This window comes from Oncorhynchus tshawytscha, unplaced genomic scaffold (genome assembly GCF_018296145.1).
Source record: "Oncorhynchus tshawytscha isolate Ot180627B unplaced genomic scaffold, Otsh_v2.0 Un_scaffold_17_pilon_pilon, whole genome shotgun sequence".
Lineage (NCBI taxonomy): Eukaryota > Metazoa > Chordata > Actinopteri > Salmoniformes > Salmonidae > Oncorhynchus > Oncorhynchus tshawytscha.
The window spans coordinates 960001-979867 of NW_024609830.1; the positions used below are offsets into that span (position 1 = coordinate 960001).

Here is a 19867-nt window from a genome sequence, read left to right on the forward strand (position 1 = left end):
TCCATCTCAAGGCATTGGGGGAAAAGTTGAACATGGACAATTTTGTGATGAGAACCTAATGGTTAACAGTATCAAAAGCCTTCCTTAGGTCCAGAATCACAGCCCCAAAAATGCCCCCTTTGACCATCTTGGACTTCACATTTTCCAGAAGAAAACAGTTGGCCGTTTCTGTGGAGTGTTTCGCTCTGAAGCCAAACTGCATGGAGTGTAATGTGAAGGGGCTTTTGTAGAAGTGGGCAATCAGTTGCTCTGCTACATGCTTTTCAACAACCTTCGACACCACAGGTAGTATACTAGTGAGCTAATCACCTTATTCACCTCTGACTCAGAAACCTCCCTTATGATGAAGACAGGTTGAGCGTCATTCACTAACACTGAGCCCAAGAAACCAGTGGAGGAGTTCTGTGTCAGTACCCTGACAAAGTCAATAAAGTAGGAATTGAAGGCTATTGCTATTTTGACTGCATCCTGTGTTAGATTGTTATTCACCATGATTTCTAGTCTTTTTGCAGTGTTACTATGGTCTTTCCCTGTTAACTTCTCCCAGATAAATGTACAATTTCCCTTTGCTTCACCAGTTATGTTAATAAAAAGTTTTGCCTTGGCCTGTCTGATTTCTTTCATCACCTTATTTCTCAACATGGTAAACCTACGTCTGTCATGCTCTAATTTGGACTTTAGGGCTATTTTTAAGAGCATAATCTCGTTCTTTCATCAATTTCCAGATTTCTCTATTTTTGCCAAGGAAGAGTGCTCTTTTGGCCAGGTTTGGATTTTCTTTTCTTTAGGAAAGCATTTATTGTAGTCTTTCACCTGACTATCAGCTTCCACATCTGTATAGGACAAGAGATCATTCCAGTTAATTCCATTTTCAAAATCATTTAATTCACTCTTAGTTGATCCGGCTTTCTAACAGTAGAGGGGTTAAACCTGTTTTTTGAAAGCTTTCTGACTATAAGTGTCAGATTATGATCAGATAGCCCAGTAACCATACTGAATGATTTAGTCACTCGCTCTGGTTTATTACTGGACACCAAATCAATCTGTGTTTTAGAGCAACAAGTCACCCTGGTTGGCCCTTTAACTAGCTGTGTAATGTCAAAAGTATTAGTGATCCGTTTGAGGGTTTTCCTACAAGACTTGTCTTCATAATTAATGTCAAAATCCCCCCATTAAAATGACCTCTTTCCCAAAATCACATTCCCTAAGCATGTTATTAAACTGATCAAAAACACACTTTTGGTGGAAGGTGGTCTATACATTCCAATAAGGGTAAAAGACAGTTGGGGGGACAGTGTAACGTTCAGGCCAATACATTCTAGTTTATTATCTAGAATGTTTACTATCCCTCCTCTTCCTTTAATCCTGTCTCTCCTGAAAACATTGTAGCCAGGCACAATCAAAGCAGCATATGGAGAGTTTTTATGGAGCCATGTCTCTGAAAGGCAGAGGAAGTCAAGGTTGGAGTCTGTGAAAAGATGTTGAATTTGATCACTTTTTGGAATGACACTAGGAATGTTCAAATACTCCCCTAGTAGTCCCTTGGTCTTAGCTCGTGGGTACCAGATGACTCGAGAGTGATTGACACATTGAAAAAAGTAAAATTCTCATGCGTTTTCTGACGGCTGGGTTTAAGCTGTTTTGAATCGGGGAAATTCGGTAGTGCAATTAACTATCCGTCCCACCTGCACTGGATGCGGGGAACTGATTAAAACAGCTTGCGTACCAGAAGCAAAGTCCGGGATCACATATAGCGACTTGGATATGTTTGAAGAGTCAAATTCCATCTTGGAGCCGGGTGAGTCGAGAGAAACCATGGGACCATAGCACTCACCCACTTCCACAGCGGCGACGATCAGTGGACGAGGCCATCCACTGCTTTCCACTCCGGTGAGTATCGCTGGCTCAGTGATGTTAGGCCCAGGATTGAGTTGCACATCCCCGAAGAGCAGGAGGGTAGTGAACAGGTAGTTTAAAAGTTTCAGATAAATGTTGGACTTGTTTGTTACGCCTAAGCGGTTCAGGGGAATAGGGAGCGAGGTAGACTTGGCTTTTATTCAGAACATTGTGGTATGCTGTGTGCTGTTCGCTCCCGTGGAACGGTGAACCAATGTGTTTGGTGTTGATGTTCTCAAGCAGTCATCCCAGCAAGGACGCACTGAGATTTCAGTAGAGCAGCTACATAACTGACAATCATGGCAATGTACTGGAGATAAAACACATAATTGCACTTTAAATCTTTGCATGAGTTACTTAGCTGGGGTCGGTGTACACCTGATGTTTTAGATAAAATAACAGCATCTGTTGGAGAAGCTTTAGTTTGATGTATTACACTTATATTTTCTTGAATGTTGAATATTGATATTTCTGTAGTTTGAATTTGGCTCTCTGCAATTTCACTGGATGTTGTCAAATCGATCCCACTAAAGGGATTGGCGCGTGAAGGGATCACTAAGAGGTTAACAGCTTCTACTCCCAACCCATAAGACTGCTGAACAATTCATCAAATGGCCACCCGGACTATTTACATTGACCCCCACCCCTTTGTTTTCACACTGCTGCTACTCGCTGTTTATTATCTATGCATAGTCACTTTACAAATTACCTCGACTAACCTGTATCCACGCACATTGATTCGGCACCTCGTTATTGTTATGTAATTTTTTACATTTTACTTACTGTTACTTTTTTCCTCTCCATAATTTTCTCTCACACATTAGTTTATTGAGTAAATATTTTCTTAACTCTATTTCTTGAACTGCATTGTTGGTTAAGGGGTTGCAAGGAAGCATTTCACGGTCCACCATACACATGTTGAGCGAGAGAGGCAGGCCAGTACCTGTTTGGTGTGTGAGCTAGAGAGTCAGGCCAGTACCTGTTTGGTGTGTGAGCTAGAGGCAGGCCAGTACCTGTTTGCAGTGTGAGCGAGAGAGGCGGGCCAGTACCTGTTTGCAGTGTGAGCGAGAGAGTCAGGCCAGTACCTGTTTGCAGTGTGAGCGAGAGGCAGGCCAGTACCTGTTTGCAGTGTGAGCTAGAGAGTCAGGCCAGTACCTGTTTGCAGTGTGAGCGAGAGGCAGGCCAGTACCTGTTTGGTGTGTGAGCGAGAGAGTCAGGCCAGTACCTGTTTGCAGTGTGAGCTAGAGAGTCAGGCCAGTACCTGTTTGCAGTGTGAGCGAGAGGCAGGCCAGTACCTGTTTGCAGTGTGAGCGAGAGGCAGGCCAGTACCTGTTTGCAGTGTGAGCGAGAGGCAGGCCAGTACCTGTTTGCAGTGTGAGCGAGAGAGGCAGGCCAGTACCTGTTTGGTGTGTGAGCGAGAGGCAGGCCAGTACCTGTTTGCAGTGTGAGCGAGAGAGGCAGGCCAGTACCTGTTTGGTGTGTGAGCGAGAGAGTCAGGCCAGTACCTGTTTGCAGTGTGAGCTAGAGAGGCAGGCCAGTACCTGTTTGGTGTGTGAGCGAGAGAGTCAGGCCAGTACCTGTTTGCAGTGTGAGCTAGAGAGGCAGGCCAGTACCTGTTTGCATTGTGAGCTAGAGAGGCAGGCCAGTACCTGTTTGCAGTGTGAGCTAGAGAGGCAGGCCAGTACCTGTTTGCATTGTGAGCTAGAGAGGCAGGCCAGTACCTGTTTGCAGTGTGAGCTAGAGAGTCAGGCCAGTACCTGTTTGGTGGGTGAGCTAGAGAGTCAGGCCAGTACCTGTTTGCAGTGTGAGCGAGAGGCAGGCCAGTACCTGTTTGCAGTGTGAGCGAGAGAGTCAGGCCAGTACCTGTTTGGTGTGTGAGCTAGAGAGTCAGGCCAGTACCTGTTTGCAGTGTGAGCTAGAGAGTCAGGCCAGTACCTGTTTGCAGTGTGAGCGAGAGAGTCAGGCCAGTACCTGTTTGCAGTGTGAGCGAGAGGCAGGCCAGTACCTGTTTGCAGTGTGAGCGAGAGAGGCAGGCCAGTACCTGTTTGGTGTGTGAGCGAGAGAGTCAGGCCAGTACCTGTTTGGTGTGTGAGCGAGAGAGTCAGGCCAGTACCTGTTTGCAGTGTGAGCTAGAGAGTCAGGCCAGTACCTGTTTGCAGTGTGAGCTAGAGAGTCAGGCCAGTACCTGTTTGCAGTGTGAGCTAGAGAGTCAGGCCAGTACCTGTTTGCAGTGTGAGCGAGAGGCAGGCCAGTACCTGTTTGCAGTGTGAGCGAGAGAGGCAGGCCAGTACCTGTTTGCAGTGTGAGCTAGAGAGTCAGGCCAGTACCTGTTTGCAGTGTGAGCTAGAGAGTCAGGCCAGTACCTGTTTGCAGTGTGAGCTAGAGAGTCAGGCCAGTACCTGTTTGGTGTGTGAGCGAGAGAGTCAGGCCAGTACCTGTTTGCAGTGTGAGCTAGAGAGTCAGGCCAGTACCTGTTTGCAGTGTGAGCTAGAGAGTCAGGCCAGTACCTGTTTGCAGTGTGAGCGAGAGGCAGGCCAGTACCTGTTTGCAGTGTGAGCGAGAGAGGCAGGCCAGTACCTGTTTGGTGTGTGAGCGAGAGAGTCAGGCCAGTACCTGTTTGCAGTGTGAGCTAGAGAGGCAGGCCAGTACCTGTTTGGTGTGTGAGCGAGAGAGTCAGGCCAGTACCTGTTTGCAGTGTGAGCTAGAGAGGCAGGCCAGTACCTGTTTGGTGTGTGAGCGAGAGAGTCAGGCCAGTACCTGTTTGCAGTGTGAGCTAGAGAGGCAGGCCAGTACCTGTTTGCAGTGTGAGCTAGAGAGTCAGGCCAGTACCTGTTTGCAGTGTGAGCGAGAGAGGCAGGCCAGTACCTGTTTGGTGTGTGAGCGAGAGAGGCAGGCCAGTACCTGTTTGCAGTGTGAGCGAGAGAGTCAGGCCAGTACCTGTTTGCAGTGTGAGCGAGAGAGTCAGGCCAGTACCTGTTTGCAGTGTGAGCGAGAGAGGCAGGCCAGTACCTGTTTGGTGTGTGAGCGAGAGAGGCAGGCCAGTACCTGTTTGCAGTGTGAGCTAGAGAGTCAGGCCAGTACCTGTTTGCAGTGTGAGCGAGAGGCAGGCCAGTACCTGTTTGGTGTGTGAGCGAGAGAGTCAGGCCAGTACCTGTTTGCAGTGTGAGCGAGAGAGTCAGGCCAGGACCTGTTTGCAGTGTGAGCGAGAGAGTCAGGCCAGTACCTGTTTGCAGTGTGAGCTAGAGAGTCAGGCCAGTACCTGTTTGCAGTGTGAGCTAGAGAGTCAGGCCAGTACCTGTTTGCAGTGTGAGCTAGAGAGTCAGGCCAGTACCTGTTTGCAGTGTGAGCGAGAGAGTCAGGCCAGTACCTGTTTGCAGTGTGAGCTAGAGAGTCAGGCCAGTACCTGTTTGCAGTGTGAGCGAGAGGCAGGCCAGTACCTGTTTGGTGTGTGAGCGAGAGAGGCAGGCCAGTACCTGTTTGCAGTGTGAGCGAGAGAGGCGGGCCAGTACCTGTTTGGTGTGTGAGCGAGAGAGTCAGGCCAGTACCTGTTTGGTGTGTGAGCGAGAGAGGCAGGCCAGTACCTGTTTGCAGTGTGAGCTAGAGAGTCAGGCCAGTACCTGTTTGGTGTGTGAGCGAGAGAGGCAGGCCAGTACCTGTTTGCAGTGTGAGCGAGAGGCAGGCCAGTACCTGTTTGCAGTGTGAGCTAGAGAGTCAGGCCAGTACCTGTTTGCAGTGTGAGCTAGAGAGTCAGGCCAGTACCTGTTTGCAGTGTGAGCTAGAGAGTCAGGCCAGTACCTGTTTGCAGTGTGAGCTAGAGAGTCAGGCCAGTACCTGTTTGGTGTGTGAGAGAGGCAGGCCAGTACCTGTTTGCAATGTGAGCGAGAAGCAGGCCAGTACCTGTTTGGTGTGTGAGCGAGAGGCAGGCCAGTACCTGTTTGGTGTGTGAGCGAGAGAGTCAGGCCAGTACCTGTTTGCAGTGTGAGCGAGAGAGTCAGGCCAGTACCTGTTTGCAGTGTGAGCTAGAGAGTCAGGCCAGTACCTGTTTGCAGTGTGAGCTAGAGAGTCAGGCCAGTACCTGTTTGCAGTGTGAGCTAGAGAGGCGGGCCAGTACCTGTTTGCAGTGTGAGCGAGAGGCAGGCCAGTACCTGTTTGGTGTGTGAGCGAGAGGCAGGCCAGTACCTGTTTGCAGTGTGAGCTAGAGAGGCGGGCCAGTACCTGTTTGCAGTGTGAGCGAGAGGCAGGCCAGTACCTGTTTGGTGTGTGAGCGAGAGGCAGGCCAGTACCTGTTTGCAGTGTGAGCTAGAGAGGCGGGCCAGTACCTGTTTGGTGTGTGAGCGAGAGGCAGGCCAGTACCTGTTTGCAGTGTGAGCTAGAGAGGCGGGCCAGTACCTGTTTGCAGTGTGAGCTAGAGAGTCAGGCCAGTACCTGTTTGCAGTGTGAGCTAGAGAGGCGGGCCAGTACTTGTTTGGTGTGTGAGCTAGAGAGGCAGGCCAGTACCTGTTTGGCATTGAGGAAGAGGAAGGTCTTGCCAGTGAAAAGTTCTTTACGTTCTGGCCTCTCTGTCAGGTCCACCTCATCCTTATTCAGACTGGGCTCGTCTATCTCTGGAAAGAAACTATTAACACATACAAACAGTCATTCAATAACGTTGAAGGGATAGTTTGAGATTTGGGCAATTTTTAAAAAACTATTTCATCAATTTCAGAATAAGGCTGTAACATAACCAAAATGTGGAAATGCACTGTAGGTCTATAAAATGAGGCCTGGATGAAGTGGCAGCTATTATTGTGTGGTTTGTGGAGGTGAGCAGCAGCCTTGTGTGTGGTGTCTCTTAGTACCTCTCAGCTTTTGGAGGTGGTTGTTTCTGTTGCAGGGCTTTGGTGAGCTCAATGAAAAACTCCTGCTTGACTATGGGCCGACAGCACAGCAACGCACAGATAGTCTGCATGGGGAGAGAGCACATTCTGTATGTACAGATGAATTCACACACACACACACACACACACACACACACACACACACACACACACACACACACACACACACACACACACACACACACACACACACACACACACACACACACACACACACACACAGCTTGTGGTCATGTGCTGACCTTAATGGTGACTTTAACAGTGGGCATGACCAGGTGAGTGCAGTCCTGTGTCCAGGTGTTGGTCAGCCGGCCACCCAGAAGATGCAGGGTCTGAGACAGAAAGACCTTCCCTTCATTATCAACACAGGACGAGCACACCACCACAGTTACCTGCTGCACACTGGAGAGAGAGAGACATTTCAAAATATAGATCTCTAATTCATTTCCATCAAAATTCTTATCATTGCATAAATGTGGGTGCACACCTGAATTTGCTGTGAAAGACCCCAAATGTCACTCTGTCCCCTGCCGTCAGGCTGCGAGGGGTGTCCCCTGATAGACGCTCCTCGTTAACAAACGTGCCATACTTAGAACTGTCCTTCAGGGTCAGGGCCTGGCACACAACACAATAACAGTCTGTTGGTTACATCTACTTTATGAAAAACTCTCTTAACCAAACAATACAAGACTTGGATTTTGATAACCCATAAAAACAAGTGTCTCCTTACGTAACACATACACAACAATAGGCAAAAAACCCAGCTCTGTCTACAAGACAAGATTCATGCTGGCTAGTTAGGATGGTGAACAGTGCAAGAGCACCTTCTACTGCAAGGGAGACATGACAGCATTTGATGGACTAGGGACAGAATGTAGGCCTGCTCACATTCTGCCTATATATTTTTCAGTGAAGTATTTAGGAGTTGTAGGGTAGTGCTCTGGTTAAGCGGGAGTGTAGGTAAAAATACAGTTATTACTAATAAAGAATATCCCCCCCGTCTCTCTCACCTGATCTGTAGCAGTGAGGTGAGCATGAGCCCGGCTGATGGACTGGTCATTGGGCAGGATGACCTCACAGTTCTTACGCCCCACCACATACTCCTTCTCTGGCAGGAGGTAGTGGGTGACACCTGGGACAGGATATGTCATGAGATTGAATCATAAGAAAAGTTATGTTCTTATTCAAAACAACTGGAGGATGATTAAGGACTTAATCATCATATGTTATGCGTTGGATAGAAGATTACCAACTGCAACAGTGTAGGACTGCACGTTAGCTTGCTAGCCAGGTGTTGGATGTATTGTGTCATAGGAATAATACTAGCTAGCTAATTAGATGACTAGCTATCCAAAAACTTGTAATAGTTACTGTAATAGGTTTGATTCTCATCTTCTAAGCGCGTATTCTGATACTCCAAAGTACACTGAGAAACATAGCTAGCTAACATCTAGAACGAGCAGTCAAATGTAGCTAGCTAATGTTGTTAGCTGGTGGGTTGGTCACCCGCTATGGCTAAGATAGCTAACGTTACTGTAGCTAACTAGAGTTGGGCAAAACAAAAGTTACCTCCGGATTCTAAAGGGTTCAGTGTCCACATGTTATAATACACCACGAGCTATGGAACGAACATCCGAACATGTGCTCTTCTCTGTCAATAACTAGCTAGGTATACATCTACAAATAGTAAAATATCTAATGCGAGTTGCGTACAGTCAGCGCGAAAGTCCACATCAACTTCCTTTCAAAATAAGAGTCCCAACTGTGGGCATTGACATGATGCCGCTACTTAACAACTGAATCCAGTATAATTTTGTACTATGTAGTCCCCCATACAGTGATGCCTGCCAATGGTTCGTGAGAATCTGTGCACAAAACAGAAAAGCCAATGTCTGACTGTGCTTCAAATGTGATTTATGTAGTGACAATATCAGTGGGGTGTATTCATGGATGCCAAGGGAAGCCAGGCTTCCCCCAAAAATTTAAAGAAAAAAACACAATTATTTATCTTTCTATCACACCGGAGAAAGCATCCGAGCAAGCGAAACAGCGCCCATCTGTCTCTGTATGTGTAGGCCATCTAACTAACGTTGTCTGATCGAAAATAGTATGACATCATTGTCGCCTGTATGTTCTCCCTTGATAAAATAATAGCCAATGTCGAGCTCAACTGTGAATGGTGTCAAGGGAAGCCCTCTGGATTTGTCTTTACGCTAATCACATCACATGGAGAGCAATACCGAATTGGTCTTGTCTACACTTGACACTTACATGTGACTTCTGCTATCAGAATACGAAGCAAGCTCACTACTGAGAGCGCATACAGTGGGGGACTTCATCAGCATTCCTCCCACAAGTCTCCAGAAAACGTGTGTTTTGGGGCAGAGGCACCTTTTCATTATAACATTGGAGGAAATACATTCCTAGTATATGGGGAACATGTTTGCTAGCCTCAAATGCTAACCAGCCTGTTAATATTAAGAAAAAATATTCAACACCTGTTGAATATGACCAGTGTCAGTAAACTTAGGCACATTTTTTAAACTCAATTGTTGCCAGCAGCACAGTTAGTCACAAATGCTCTTGACAACATGAAAACCTAACCACTTCTACTAGGGCGAGTAAAATGGTCAGAGTGAGGTGTTCTATCATTTGTGTGTGGAAGTAGCTAGCCAACTTTAGCCAGTTAGCTTGGGTGCTTGACTGCTGAGGTCAGAATGCTCAGATCAACCCTACTCCTCAGCCAGAGTGTCCAGTGTGTGCTCTGAATGCTCACGCTCTGAAATTATAAATGGCTCATTTGACAAATTCCAATACTTTGAATTTATGAAGCACAGAGCGCACTCTGGCACTCCAGAAGGAATTGACGAACACACCCTTTTTATCATATTTAGCCTATTCCACCATCTGTAGAATGCACACTGGCATTTGAATATAGTGCGGGAACGGACACAATGTGAACATGGTGGACACATTTAAATGTAAATGAAGAGTCATGACTTGTTCGGAATTCCATGATCAGAACTCCATTATCAGAATACCAGAGCTGCATGAACTGTCAAGTGTAGACACGGCTATTGACAGTAACAACTTGAATTGTTGCATCTCATTGTGTTGTTTTCCTCCAGTGGCTAGCTAGCTAAAATGGTCCCTTTTCTAAATTCTCCATGGATGGAGATAGGGATTTGGACCTGTGATTTTACTTAATTCTCCGTACTGGCCAATGATTACGAAGGTGATTCTGATCCAGCCATAAATTCATACATTGTGCCCTTGACCTAAAAGCACGGAAGTTCGAGATGTAGCTAGCTAGAAGTAGAAAGCTAATGTTAACTAACTAACATTGCCCATGAAAGGAAGTTAGGCTAGCGAGCATGCATTTTAGCCAGGAAGCCTAGAACAACAAAAAATAAAGGCATGTACTGTATGACAGAGTCATAGACCGTTTCATCAACATGAAGAGAGGATTGCGGCATTATGTTTTTTCTACTTGCATGAATACACACACACACACACACACACACACACACACACACACACACACACACACAAACACAGAAATCAGAACCATGGACAGCCACATCATATTTAGCTTACGTTGATTGAATTAAATAGTTTTTGGTATCTTTAAGTTGTCACTGTATTAGACTAAGCAGAGGTGATTTGATGATGTTGAAATGGTGAAGTTGAAATGTTGCCGGAATAGTGGAGGCAGCTACTGTTTTCTTTGCAACTTGGGGTAACTTTCCAATAGTTGTTTAGTAGTCCGAAAATGTCGGAAACTTTAACTTGCTTGACCATGCTGTAGGTCATGTAACTGTTTGTTCCATGCAATATGCTTTGTGGACTTCACCGGACGGAGGTTGCTCTCTGTATAATGTTTCAGGTAATGCAGAATGCAGACTGTGTTGAAGTAACAATGTTTATTACAACTACAGGGGCAGGTAAATGACAGGTTAAGGCAGGCAGGGGTCGATAATACAGAGTGGTGGGGCAAAGGTACAGAACGGCAGGAAGGCTCAGGATCAGGTCAGGCAGAGGTCGTTAATCCAGAGTAGGGGCAAAGGTACAGGACGGCAGGCAGGCTCAGGGGCGGGCAGAGTGGTCAGGCAGGCGGGCTCAGAGTCGGGACAGGCAAGGGTCAAAACCAGGAGGGCAAGAAAAAGAGAGACTGGGAAAAGCAGGAGCTGAGACAAAACACTGGTTTACTTGACAAACAAGATGACCTGGAAACAGACAAACAGAGAATACCGGTATAAATACACAGGGGATAATGGGGAAGATGGGCAACATCTTGGAGGGGTGTGGAGACAATCACAAGGACAGGTAAAACAGATCAGGGTGTGACACTGATTTTCTGATCAAACAAATTTATGAAGCACAGAGCGCACTCTGGCACTCCAGAAGGAATTGACGAACACACCCTTTTGATCATATTTAGCCTATTCCACCATTTGTAGAATGCATACTGGCATTTGAATATAGTGCGGGAACGGACACAATGTGAACATGGTGGACACATTTAAATGTAAATGAAGAGGCATGACTTGTTCGGAATTCCATGATCAAAGGTGTGGTTGAATTTATTCTGTCACTGTGTCTTCTTACTGTCTCTGCCTTTAGGCCTATATATCACGGTGGCAAGGCAGGTGAACTAACAGGTTACAGAGCAAACAAAGGTTGTAATATGGCTTTTTTTCTGACTTGGCTTCCCCAGTGATTTTGCTCACGCACCACTCTACATGCACAGAAGAAGAACAGAAGGCATTTGAAACGTATCTGTTTATTTAAACATCGGGTACATCTAGGACCTAGGTACTAACATCTTGTGGATTAAAAATGTCCAATGTAACATACATGTATGAAGGAAATTCAATAATGCAGTGACTCAGATTTGATAACCCCTCCCCCAATGTTTCGGTGTCACTGTGCCATTAGCTGCTGTGGCTGTGTGAGTGGATTGTATTACAGTAGTTCTTATTCTTTGGTGTGTTCAGGCCTTGACTTGGGCAGGAGCTGTTATTAGAATTTCTTATCAATGTTCATAAACTTAATTTAATCTACTCAGTCTGCAACCCAGAGTTTGTAAGATTCGGGTTGAATGAAACAGACAAGAATCCCAGTTTACAATAGTCAAATTGTTTATTCACGAGAGCACTCTGAAGTCCATTAGACAAAGACATCCATCCATGGAAACATAAATGTTATACAAGAATAAACCAAACCAATACCTGTATTTACATTCAAAACTCATCAATGACTGTTTTAGGCCTATATCCAGTTAGAACTCTTCCTGTTAGGATTTTCATCATAATCTTCATGAAAGGAACAGTCTGTCTAAACATTGAAGATAGTCTCATCTAACATTGGCTCCTTGTGGTTAAAAGAAACGGAGCCATCTCCTAGGCCTTGAGATCTGTATTCATCATCCCACTGGTCGGAGCTTGGAATTGGTCCGTATCTCACCATCTGTTGCATCATTGACCTCTCCAGAGTCCTGGAAATGAGACCTCGCATACACGGAATCAAACAACAGCCACATACCAACACAGTCATACAGGTGACGGTTGCCCATAACACAGTGATTATGACATGTTTCCATTTCCCTAACATACTGTCAAACCAATTTGTTAGAGAATTATCCACCCCAGAGTTCTCTGCTAATTCGTGAGCTAATGTGGTTAAACCAGCCAAGGCCTTGATCACTGATCCATCTGGAGCTGTGTTATCGGGAATAAAAGTACAACATTCCGATCCAAATATCACACACACCCCTCCCTTCTCAGCCAGTAGCATATCCAATGCTATTCTATTCTGCCATACCATCAAACTAGTTGCAGCTGTATGTTCTGCTAACCCTTTTATCACATCTCTAGTATAGTTGATAAAACACTGTTGGTTATAGTAGATATAATTTATCCAATCTACATTTTTATTGAGAGTTGACCACCAGAAGATGCTTGATTCCAATCCAGCCAATATCTGATTCCTAACCTTGAACTCATCAGGCACCCCCCTTGGAACCCCAATGCTATCAATGTAAACTCTATTGTCAAAGGACCCTGACGGAGCACTCCTTCTCTCTCTTCTACCTGGCACTAGGTCTTTGTGTTTGATAAGGGTGAAGGGCATGCCTAACTGTACGAATGCACAAATACTGGTCCAATTTGTAGGCAGGTTAGGCCACAGCTTCATACCTCCACACAACCACCAGACATCCGCTCTAGGCCTTTTTATTTTACTAAAGTCCTTGGAACTCAACCACCCAGTCAGGTCCCTCATTGTCCCGTCGGTTGTAACATTCTCTGTCCTATTGCATGTTCTTAATTCCCCTACGTCCCGTCCGTGTGTGTTGTATCGAGCCATACAATAATAGTTTCCTCCTGCAACTGTGAAAGGGGGAAGTCTGGATGTAATGGGCACATGGGGATACAGATAATGCAGATCAGTGCAACTGTCATTGTCTGGCTTCCCTGCCTTCATGAACAGCTTTACCATACAGGCCATTCCCCTGGGTGAATTAATTCCATCGAGTGGAAAGGGGATGGTTGTCAACTGGGGTTTGGCTGTGGCGCAGGCATAACATTCTTCTTTAGCTACTGATCTAGCTGTATACTGAATCCATTCCAACCATAGGTTGGAATCCCCAAACCCAGTCTCCACCTTTTGTCTGAACTATCCGCACCGGTCCTTGGCTCTGGACGACTCCACTGGTAATGTCCGTTTTGTCAGGGGTACTGCTTGTATTCTGGCTGGCGGTAGAACTATCGCCGGCTCTAACCTCTGCTACCCGGAATGGTACCGTAGTGTCGACCGAAAACTGGTCAAATCCAACATACCATAACCCTAGATCCTCTTTCTTTATGTTTTTAATGGTGATTCGTACCTTTATGAAATACTTCCCTTGCTCCGAATTACAGTCAAAAACCCTCACCTTTACTATACTCCATCTGTTTCCATATTGGGTGTGTGGATTTATATACAAGGTAGCTCTCTCTCTCTGTGTGAGCTATGACCTGATTCCATGAACTACACAGGGACCTGCACAGATATCTTCCATAAAGGCTCATAATTCTAGACTGCTAAGGGGTCAGAGACCCCATTTGGTCTACATAGAACTCAACTGAGACATCCTTCCGTAGCTCTACTCTCACTTCCTTTCTACCCAGATTAAGTGACCTTTTGTACTTTGGTAATACAAAATCCTCATCTTCTACACTATGGGTCAAGTTACCACCTTCTGCCTTCTCAGGTGGGTCATGGTGTATTAGGAATATGGCTCCCACAATCAGACAGCTCAGACTGACAAGCACTCCTTCAAGCCCCACCCCTTCCCGGAGAACATATCATCAGCCAGAGGCCAGCCCATACTTTCACTTCTATGAACGCACACAGGGAGGATGGGTTAGGGAATCTTCGTTAGAGCGATAACCCCCGAACCTTATTTGTATTTGGTTCTTCTCCTAACTCTGTGATTGTGTGATATGAACCCAGGTAGCTCTTTCAGCTATTCTCACCTCGAAGGCTGTCACCAGGAGCACTTGGTATGGCCCCTCCCACTGTGGCTGCTTCCAGTCCTTTTTCTTTTGTGATTGGACCCAGACCCAGTCTCCTAGCTAAATCTTGTGTGTAACCTCCTTCTGTAGTTCTCCTGTTGGGCATAAAATCTTTGACATACGGGTTTGGTTATTGAACAACCTCCTCATGTTTTCAACCATACTATTCTCTACTTCTATATCTGCTTGTTCCAATCATCCTAATTCGGGCATCCTGTAGGGTCTACCATAGTTTCTCAAATGGGGATAACCCATCTTTATCGGGGGTTATTCTTATAGTTATTAACACAATAGGTAAACACTGTATACAATTTTTCCCTGTACTCATGTGCGTTTTTCTAAGCCTGCTTTCTATCTACCCTGGTGATTATTCTGTGCACAAATAACACATCTGGAACACATTTTTTAAAAACTTTTTCTGGCTGCAGGGGCAGTATTGAGTAGCTTGGATGAAAAGGTGCCCATTGTAAACAGCCAGCTCCTCAGTCTCAGTTGCTAATATATGCATATTATTATTAGTATTGGATAGAAAACACTCTAAAGTTTCCAAAACGGTAATAATATTGCCTGTGAGTATAACAGAACTGATATTGCAGGCGAAACCCTGAGGAAAATCAAAACAGGAAGTGGCTTCTATTTTGAAAACTCCATGTTCCATAGCCTCCCTTTGCTGGATTTAAAGGGATATGAACCAGATTCCTTTTCCTATCGCTTCTTCAAGGTGTCAACAGTCTTCAGACATAGTTTCAGGCTTTTATTTTGAAAAATGAGCCAGAACGATAACATCGCGTCAAGTGGTCACATGAGTTTTGCTCACGCAACAGAATTTGGACATCCATTGTTTTCCCCTCTCCTACTGTGAAAGACATTTGCGGTTGATATATTATCGATTATATATTTTAAAAACAACCTGAGGATTGATTATAAAAAACGTTTGACATGTTTCTGTGGACATTATGGAAACTATTTGGAATTTTCGTCTGCGTTGTCGTGACCGCTCTTTCCTGTGGATTTCTGAACATAACGCGACAAACAAACGGAGGTATTTTTGATCTAAAAATAATCTTTATGGAACAAAAGGAACATTTGTTGTGTAACTGGGAGTCTCGTGAGTGAAAACATCCGAAGATCAAAGGTAAACAATTAATTTGATTGATTTTCTGATTTTTGTGACCGAGCTACCTGATGCCAAGTGTACTTAATGTTTTATCGTGCGATCGATAAATCTTTCAAAATCTGACACAACAGGTGGATTAACAAAAGGCTAAACTGTGTCTTCCTATATTGCACTTGTGATTTCATGAATATAGATATTTAAAAGAATATTTATTGTATGTAGCGCTATGCGATTCAGCGGTTGTTGATGACACTTATCCCGATATCGGGATTGCAGCCATAACAAGTTAAAGTCATTTGTGATCCCGTATGCTATAAAGTGCTTTCTTATTATTTCCAACATTCCCCCGGTTGATACATGGCTCTGCCCATGTATCAATATTGCTGCATATCTAAACAATGACCTAGGTAGTATGAGCAACTTATCCTTGTACCAAATCTCTTCTGAATCCCTCTATTCCTGTTATAGGATGTGCGACTCCTTCTAATGCCCTTGCTACATCCCTCTGTGTTCATGCCCTATAGACTTCTATTGTGTCTGGTTATGCTCCGTCCCCAGCTCTGGGGTTGGGTAAGGTTATGAGTGGGAATTGGGGTATCTTCTCATCGTCATCTAACTATTCTGTGTCACTTCTATCTTCTCTCAATTCTGGTTTATTATGAGATTCTAACCTTCGCAACTCTCCAGGTCTCCTGCTCCTCACTCCCAGTCTCTCCCTCTCATTCTCCTCAAATTCCTTAATTCTCCTCCAATTCCTTCTGCTCTTTCTATCTTGCTCACTTCCCATTTTATCAATTTCACAGCCTTGTTGTGTTACATTTCTTACACTGCATACAACAACAGCTGATTACCTAAGCCAAAATAGTGGGAGTTTAAAAATAACCTTATGACAGTTTTTTTATAAACCCAACTTCGCCCCATTTTTAACCCATAATTCTCCATGAGAGTTTTGTATAAAAAATACTACTACTGGTCAAAAGATAAAACAAAGTTTCAAATAACATAATCAGATCAAAATCACTGCTCTGAAACCCTCCACAAAGAAAAATTATTGTACCCTTATGACCATAGGAAGAGAGACTTAAGGAAGTCAACCCTTAGTCCAAGGTTATGCTCTTTCTTTCTTCCTATTGGTTCAAATTACAAATATGTCAAAGAACTATAAACTCCATCATAATTACCAATTACACAAATTACCTTAAAATCAGTATTACAAATGACCTTAAATCCATTTTCCAAATGGCCCTCCCATGAGGCTGACAGGAAAGCCATGAGGTCAAAAGTCATACCACCCTTTTAAAGAAGTGTTTCTTATTATATTAGACAAATTAAAGAAAAAACGTCAAACATTTTCTACATGTTGTATCCCAGGTTCCCAGAACATTCCTTTATCAAAATAATTCACGTGTTTAATTAAACCTCAGAAAATATGATGATTACAGCCCCAGAAAACATTCCAAAGAGAGACAATGAAGCACTCCTTTTCCCAGAAAAAATACACAACCACTTTTTTCAGCATTTCATTATACTACACCGATTCAGAAACCCATACGTGGACTACAAACAAAACCTAATAATAATGATAATTCCATTGTACCCCTCCAATCATTAGTTTTATAGCCATCATCACTGTTACATTCTCAAAAAGCTTGAGCTATTGGAATTGGAAAAATCTTATGCAATACACTGACGCATGTCTTGTATTCAAGATTCTAAATGTCCAGGCTCCCCCTCCACTCAGTACTAGAGGTCGGCCATGAGAGGTGACTGTATAGTTCCCTTGAGGAAAAGCACCTTTAGTCAATCTGCTTTTGTTCCACATAATGGAAACAGATTTATAATACATTAACTTCTTGCTCAAATTCACTGTTGTTACTTAAACAACAAAACAATAATCAGAAACTATCAGGAATCGTAAAAGTTTTAACTATTCAGACCTGAATCGCTTCCAGCCAAATATAAACGAAGTCACCTATTCTTCCCAGTAAGCGAAAACATAACCCCTACTCAAACAACGTTCTGCCTTACCTCTATCGTAAGAGTAAAACCAAACTTTACAACTTTCCCTTCTCTTTCAGCTTCACCCTTATGAAATGTCCAAGACTTAAAAGTAACATGTAAATCGCCAAATTTATAACATACTTCAGTCAACCCTTTAGAATAAAAAACACATTTCGGTGGGCACAACTCTATCGCAATTACCTCTCCGCTATGATTTAGAATTCATTAGATTTAGGTAACTGTCTCTTCTATGATTCAGTCATTTAAATACGACTCCATTCTCAATACGTTATTCCAGCAGACCATTTAGGCAAGACAATGTATTACATCAAAATCCCCTCTCTATTATTTAGAATGAATTAGTCTTTCAATTTAACCTAAACAAGCTATTAAAATGTTCAGTTTACATCTTAACCAAACACTAACAACCGTACCTTTCCAGGCAAAACATTCCAATAGTTGAATTACAACCAGACATCCAGAATTTAATAAAGGTCCAGGCATTTCTCCGGCGATGATTCTCCTTACTCTCTCTCTCGTTGCCTCTGCCTCTCTCTTTCTGTCTGTATGTCCCCTTATGTTCTCTTTTCCTTTCCTCTCTTGACTTTTTTACTACTCAGAATTTAGGAATAATTACTATTGTGACTATTGATAAGTTATTAGGTCTCACATGCACATCATTTTTCCCCTACTGATATCCTTCTTGTAACTTTCTCTCAGCCTTTCTCTACACTTGCCTTCTTACCTTCTTTTCCGGGATTCAGACAGCCAGGTATCTAACCCTCGACCTGCTGTTTCCCTCGACTATCTACATGTCTTTTGTATCTACTTTATCCTTAATTCTAATTTTTCTACATCTAGACGTCTCTCAAATTCGTACATCCTTCTACATTTTGGGCATTAGATTTACCTCTCATCCCCGGTTAATTCCAGGACCTCCTTTGAGGATTTACTTCCTATTATTAGTTAAAACCTTGTAGTTATTATGACTATTCATTTGGATCTATGATTAGTTTACCTTGTTTTGTTTAATTCAAATCTATTAATTTGGATCTATGATTAGTTTACCTCATTTTCTTTCATTCAAATCTCTCACCTCCTCACCTCCTTTTTGGACTTTATTTCAGTAATGTCTTTTGAATCAGATCTATGGTTAATTCACTCTTGTTAATTGACCATTTTAGTTATTTTGTTCGCATAGAATTACTGTCCTATTTTATATCCTCGCCTCTTCTCAATTTAGGACTTTATTTAGGTATGTCTTTTGAATCGGATCTATGGTTAATTTACCACATGTTAATTAACCATTTAAGTTATCCTATTTGCACAAAATCACCGTCCTATCTCACAGCACTTATTTTATATCCTTTCTTAATAACCTATTGGCCATTTCTCACAGACCTCAATTATTAAGCTAGTTTTATTTATGGTAGTGCACATGTACCTCAGGTCTTCGCGGATCTGTTCCTTTATCGATTTTGTTAATACACAAAGTAAAAACCTCCTAGTGAATCTGTTTAGAATAATTAAGATTATATTATTGATAAATTCTAGGTGTTTAGAATATAAAATCTGAGATGTCTTAAATTATTCCCCCAAATACGTGAATAAAGATTTACCGACCTTCGTCTTGTATTCTGGGAAAAGCAATGTTGGTTGGATTCCGTCACGGTCTCTGTTGACCTTAGATATATACCGGCCTGTTATGGAACCCCAATGTCAGGGGACAGGTCTTTAATATAAGGGTCAACGACCCGCCCTTGCACGGTTTTCGGCGTATTACCTTCGGACGGCAGTATTGGAATCCGGCTCGGAGGACCAAATTGTTATGAGAATTTTGTTATCAGTGTTCACAAACTTCAATTAATCTACTCAGTCTGCAACCCAGAGTTAAGATTCTGGTTGAATGAAACAGACAAGAGTCCCAGCTTACAATAGTCAAAATGTTTATTCACGAGAGCACTCTAAAATCAAAAATGCAAACCCAGTCTTTATAACACACACAAACAAGTTCAAATCTTAAGCTACGCCTTGCTCAGACAGTCGGTGTTTTTCCACTACACAGATACATTGTCTAACCTGGACTAGAGGAACCCCCCGCAACAGCCAGTGAAAGTGCAGGACACCAAATTCAAAACAACAAAAATCTCATAATTAAAATTCCTCAAGCATACAATTATTTTACACCATTTTAAAGATTAAATTCTCGTTAATCCAGCCAGTGTCTGATTTCAAAAAGGATTTACAGTGAAAGCACCACAAACGATTATGTTAGGTCACCACCAAGCCACAGAAAAACACAGCCATTTTTCCAGCCAAAGAGAGGAGTGACAAAAAGCAGAAATAGAGATAAAACGAATCACTAACCTTTGATGATCTTCATCAGATGACACCCATAGGACTGTTACACAATACATGTA

At 43.5% G+C, this 19867-nt stretch overlaps 1 protein-coding gene across 2 annotated transcripts in view; it reads right to left on the reverse strand.

The window, feature by feature from the left end:
* nbn (nibrin) overlaps window positions 1–8548 on the reverse strand; it is a 44749-nt gene extending 36201 nt beyond the window's left edge. For both annotated transcript variants that reach the window (XR_006083061.1, XM_042319291.1), the window contains exons 1-6: window positions 8343–8548; window positions 7784–7905; window positions 7261–7388; window positions 7016–7175; window positions 6735–6838; window positions 6394–6511 (exon numbers count right to left, since the gene is read on the reverse strand). Coding sequence is in view for 1 of the 2 variants with exons in the window: in XM_042319291.1 (XP_042175225.1) it covers window positions 6394–6511; window positions 6735–6838; window positions 7016–7175; window positions 7261–7388; window positions 7784–7905; window positions 8343–8373 (663 nt within the window). In the remaining variant the exon portion in view is untranslated. The remainder of the gene's footprint in view (window positions 1–6393; window positions 6512–6734; window positions 6839–7015; window positions 7176–7260; window positions 7389–7783; window positions 7906–8342) is intronic.
* Window positions 8549–19867: the final 11319 nt, after the last annotated feature.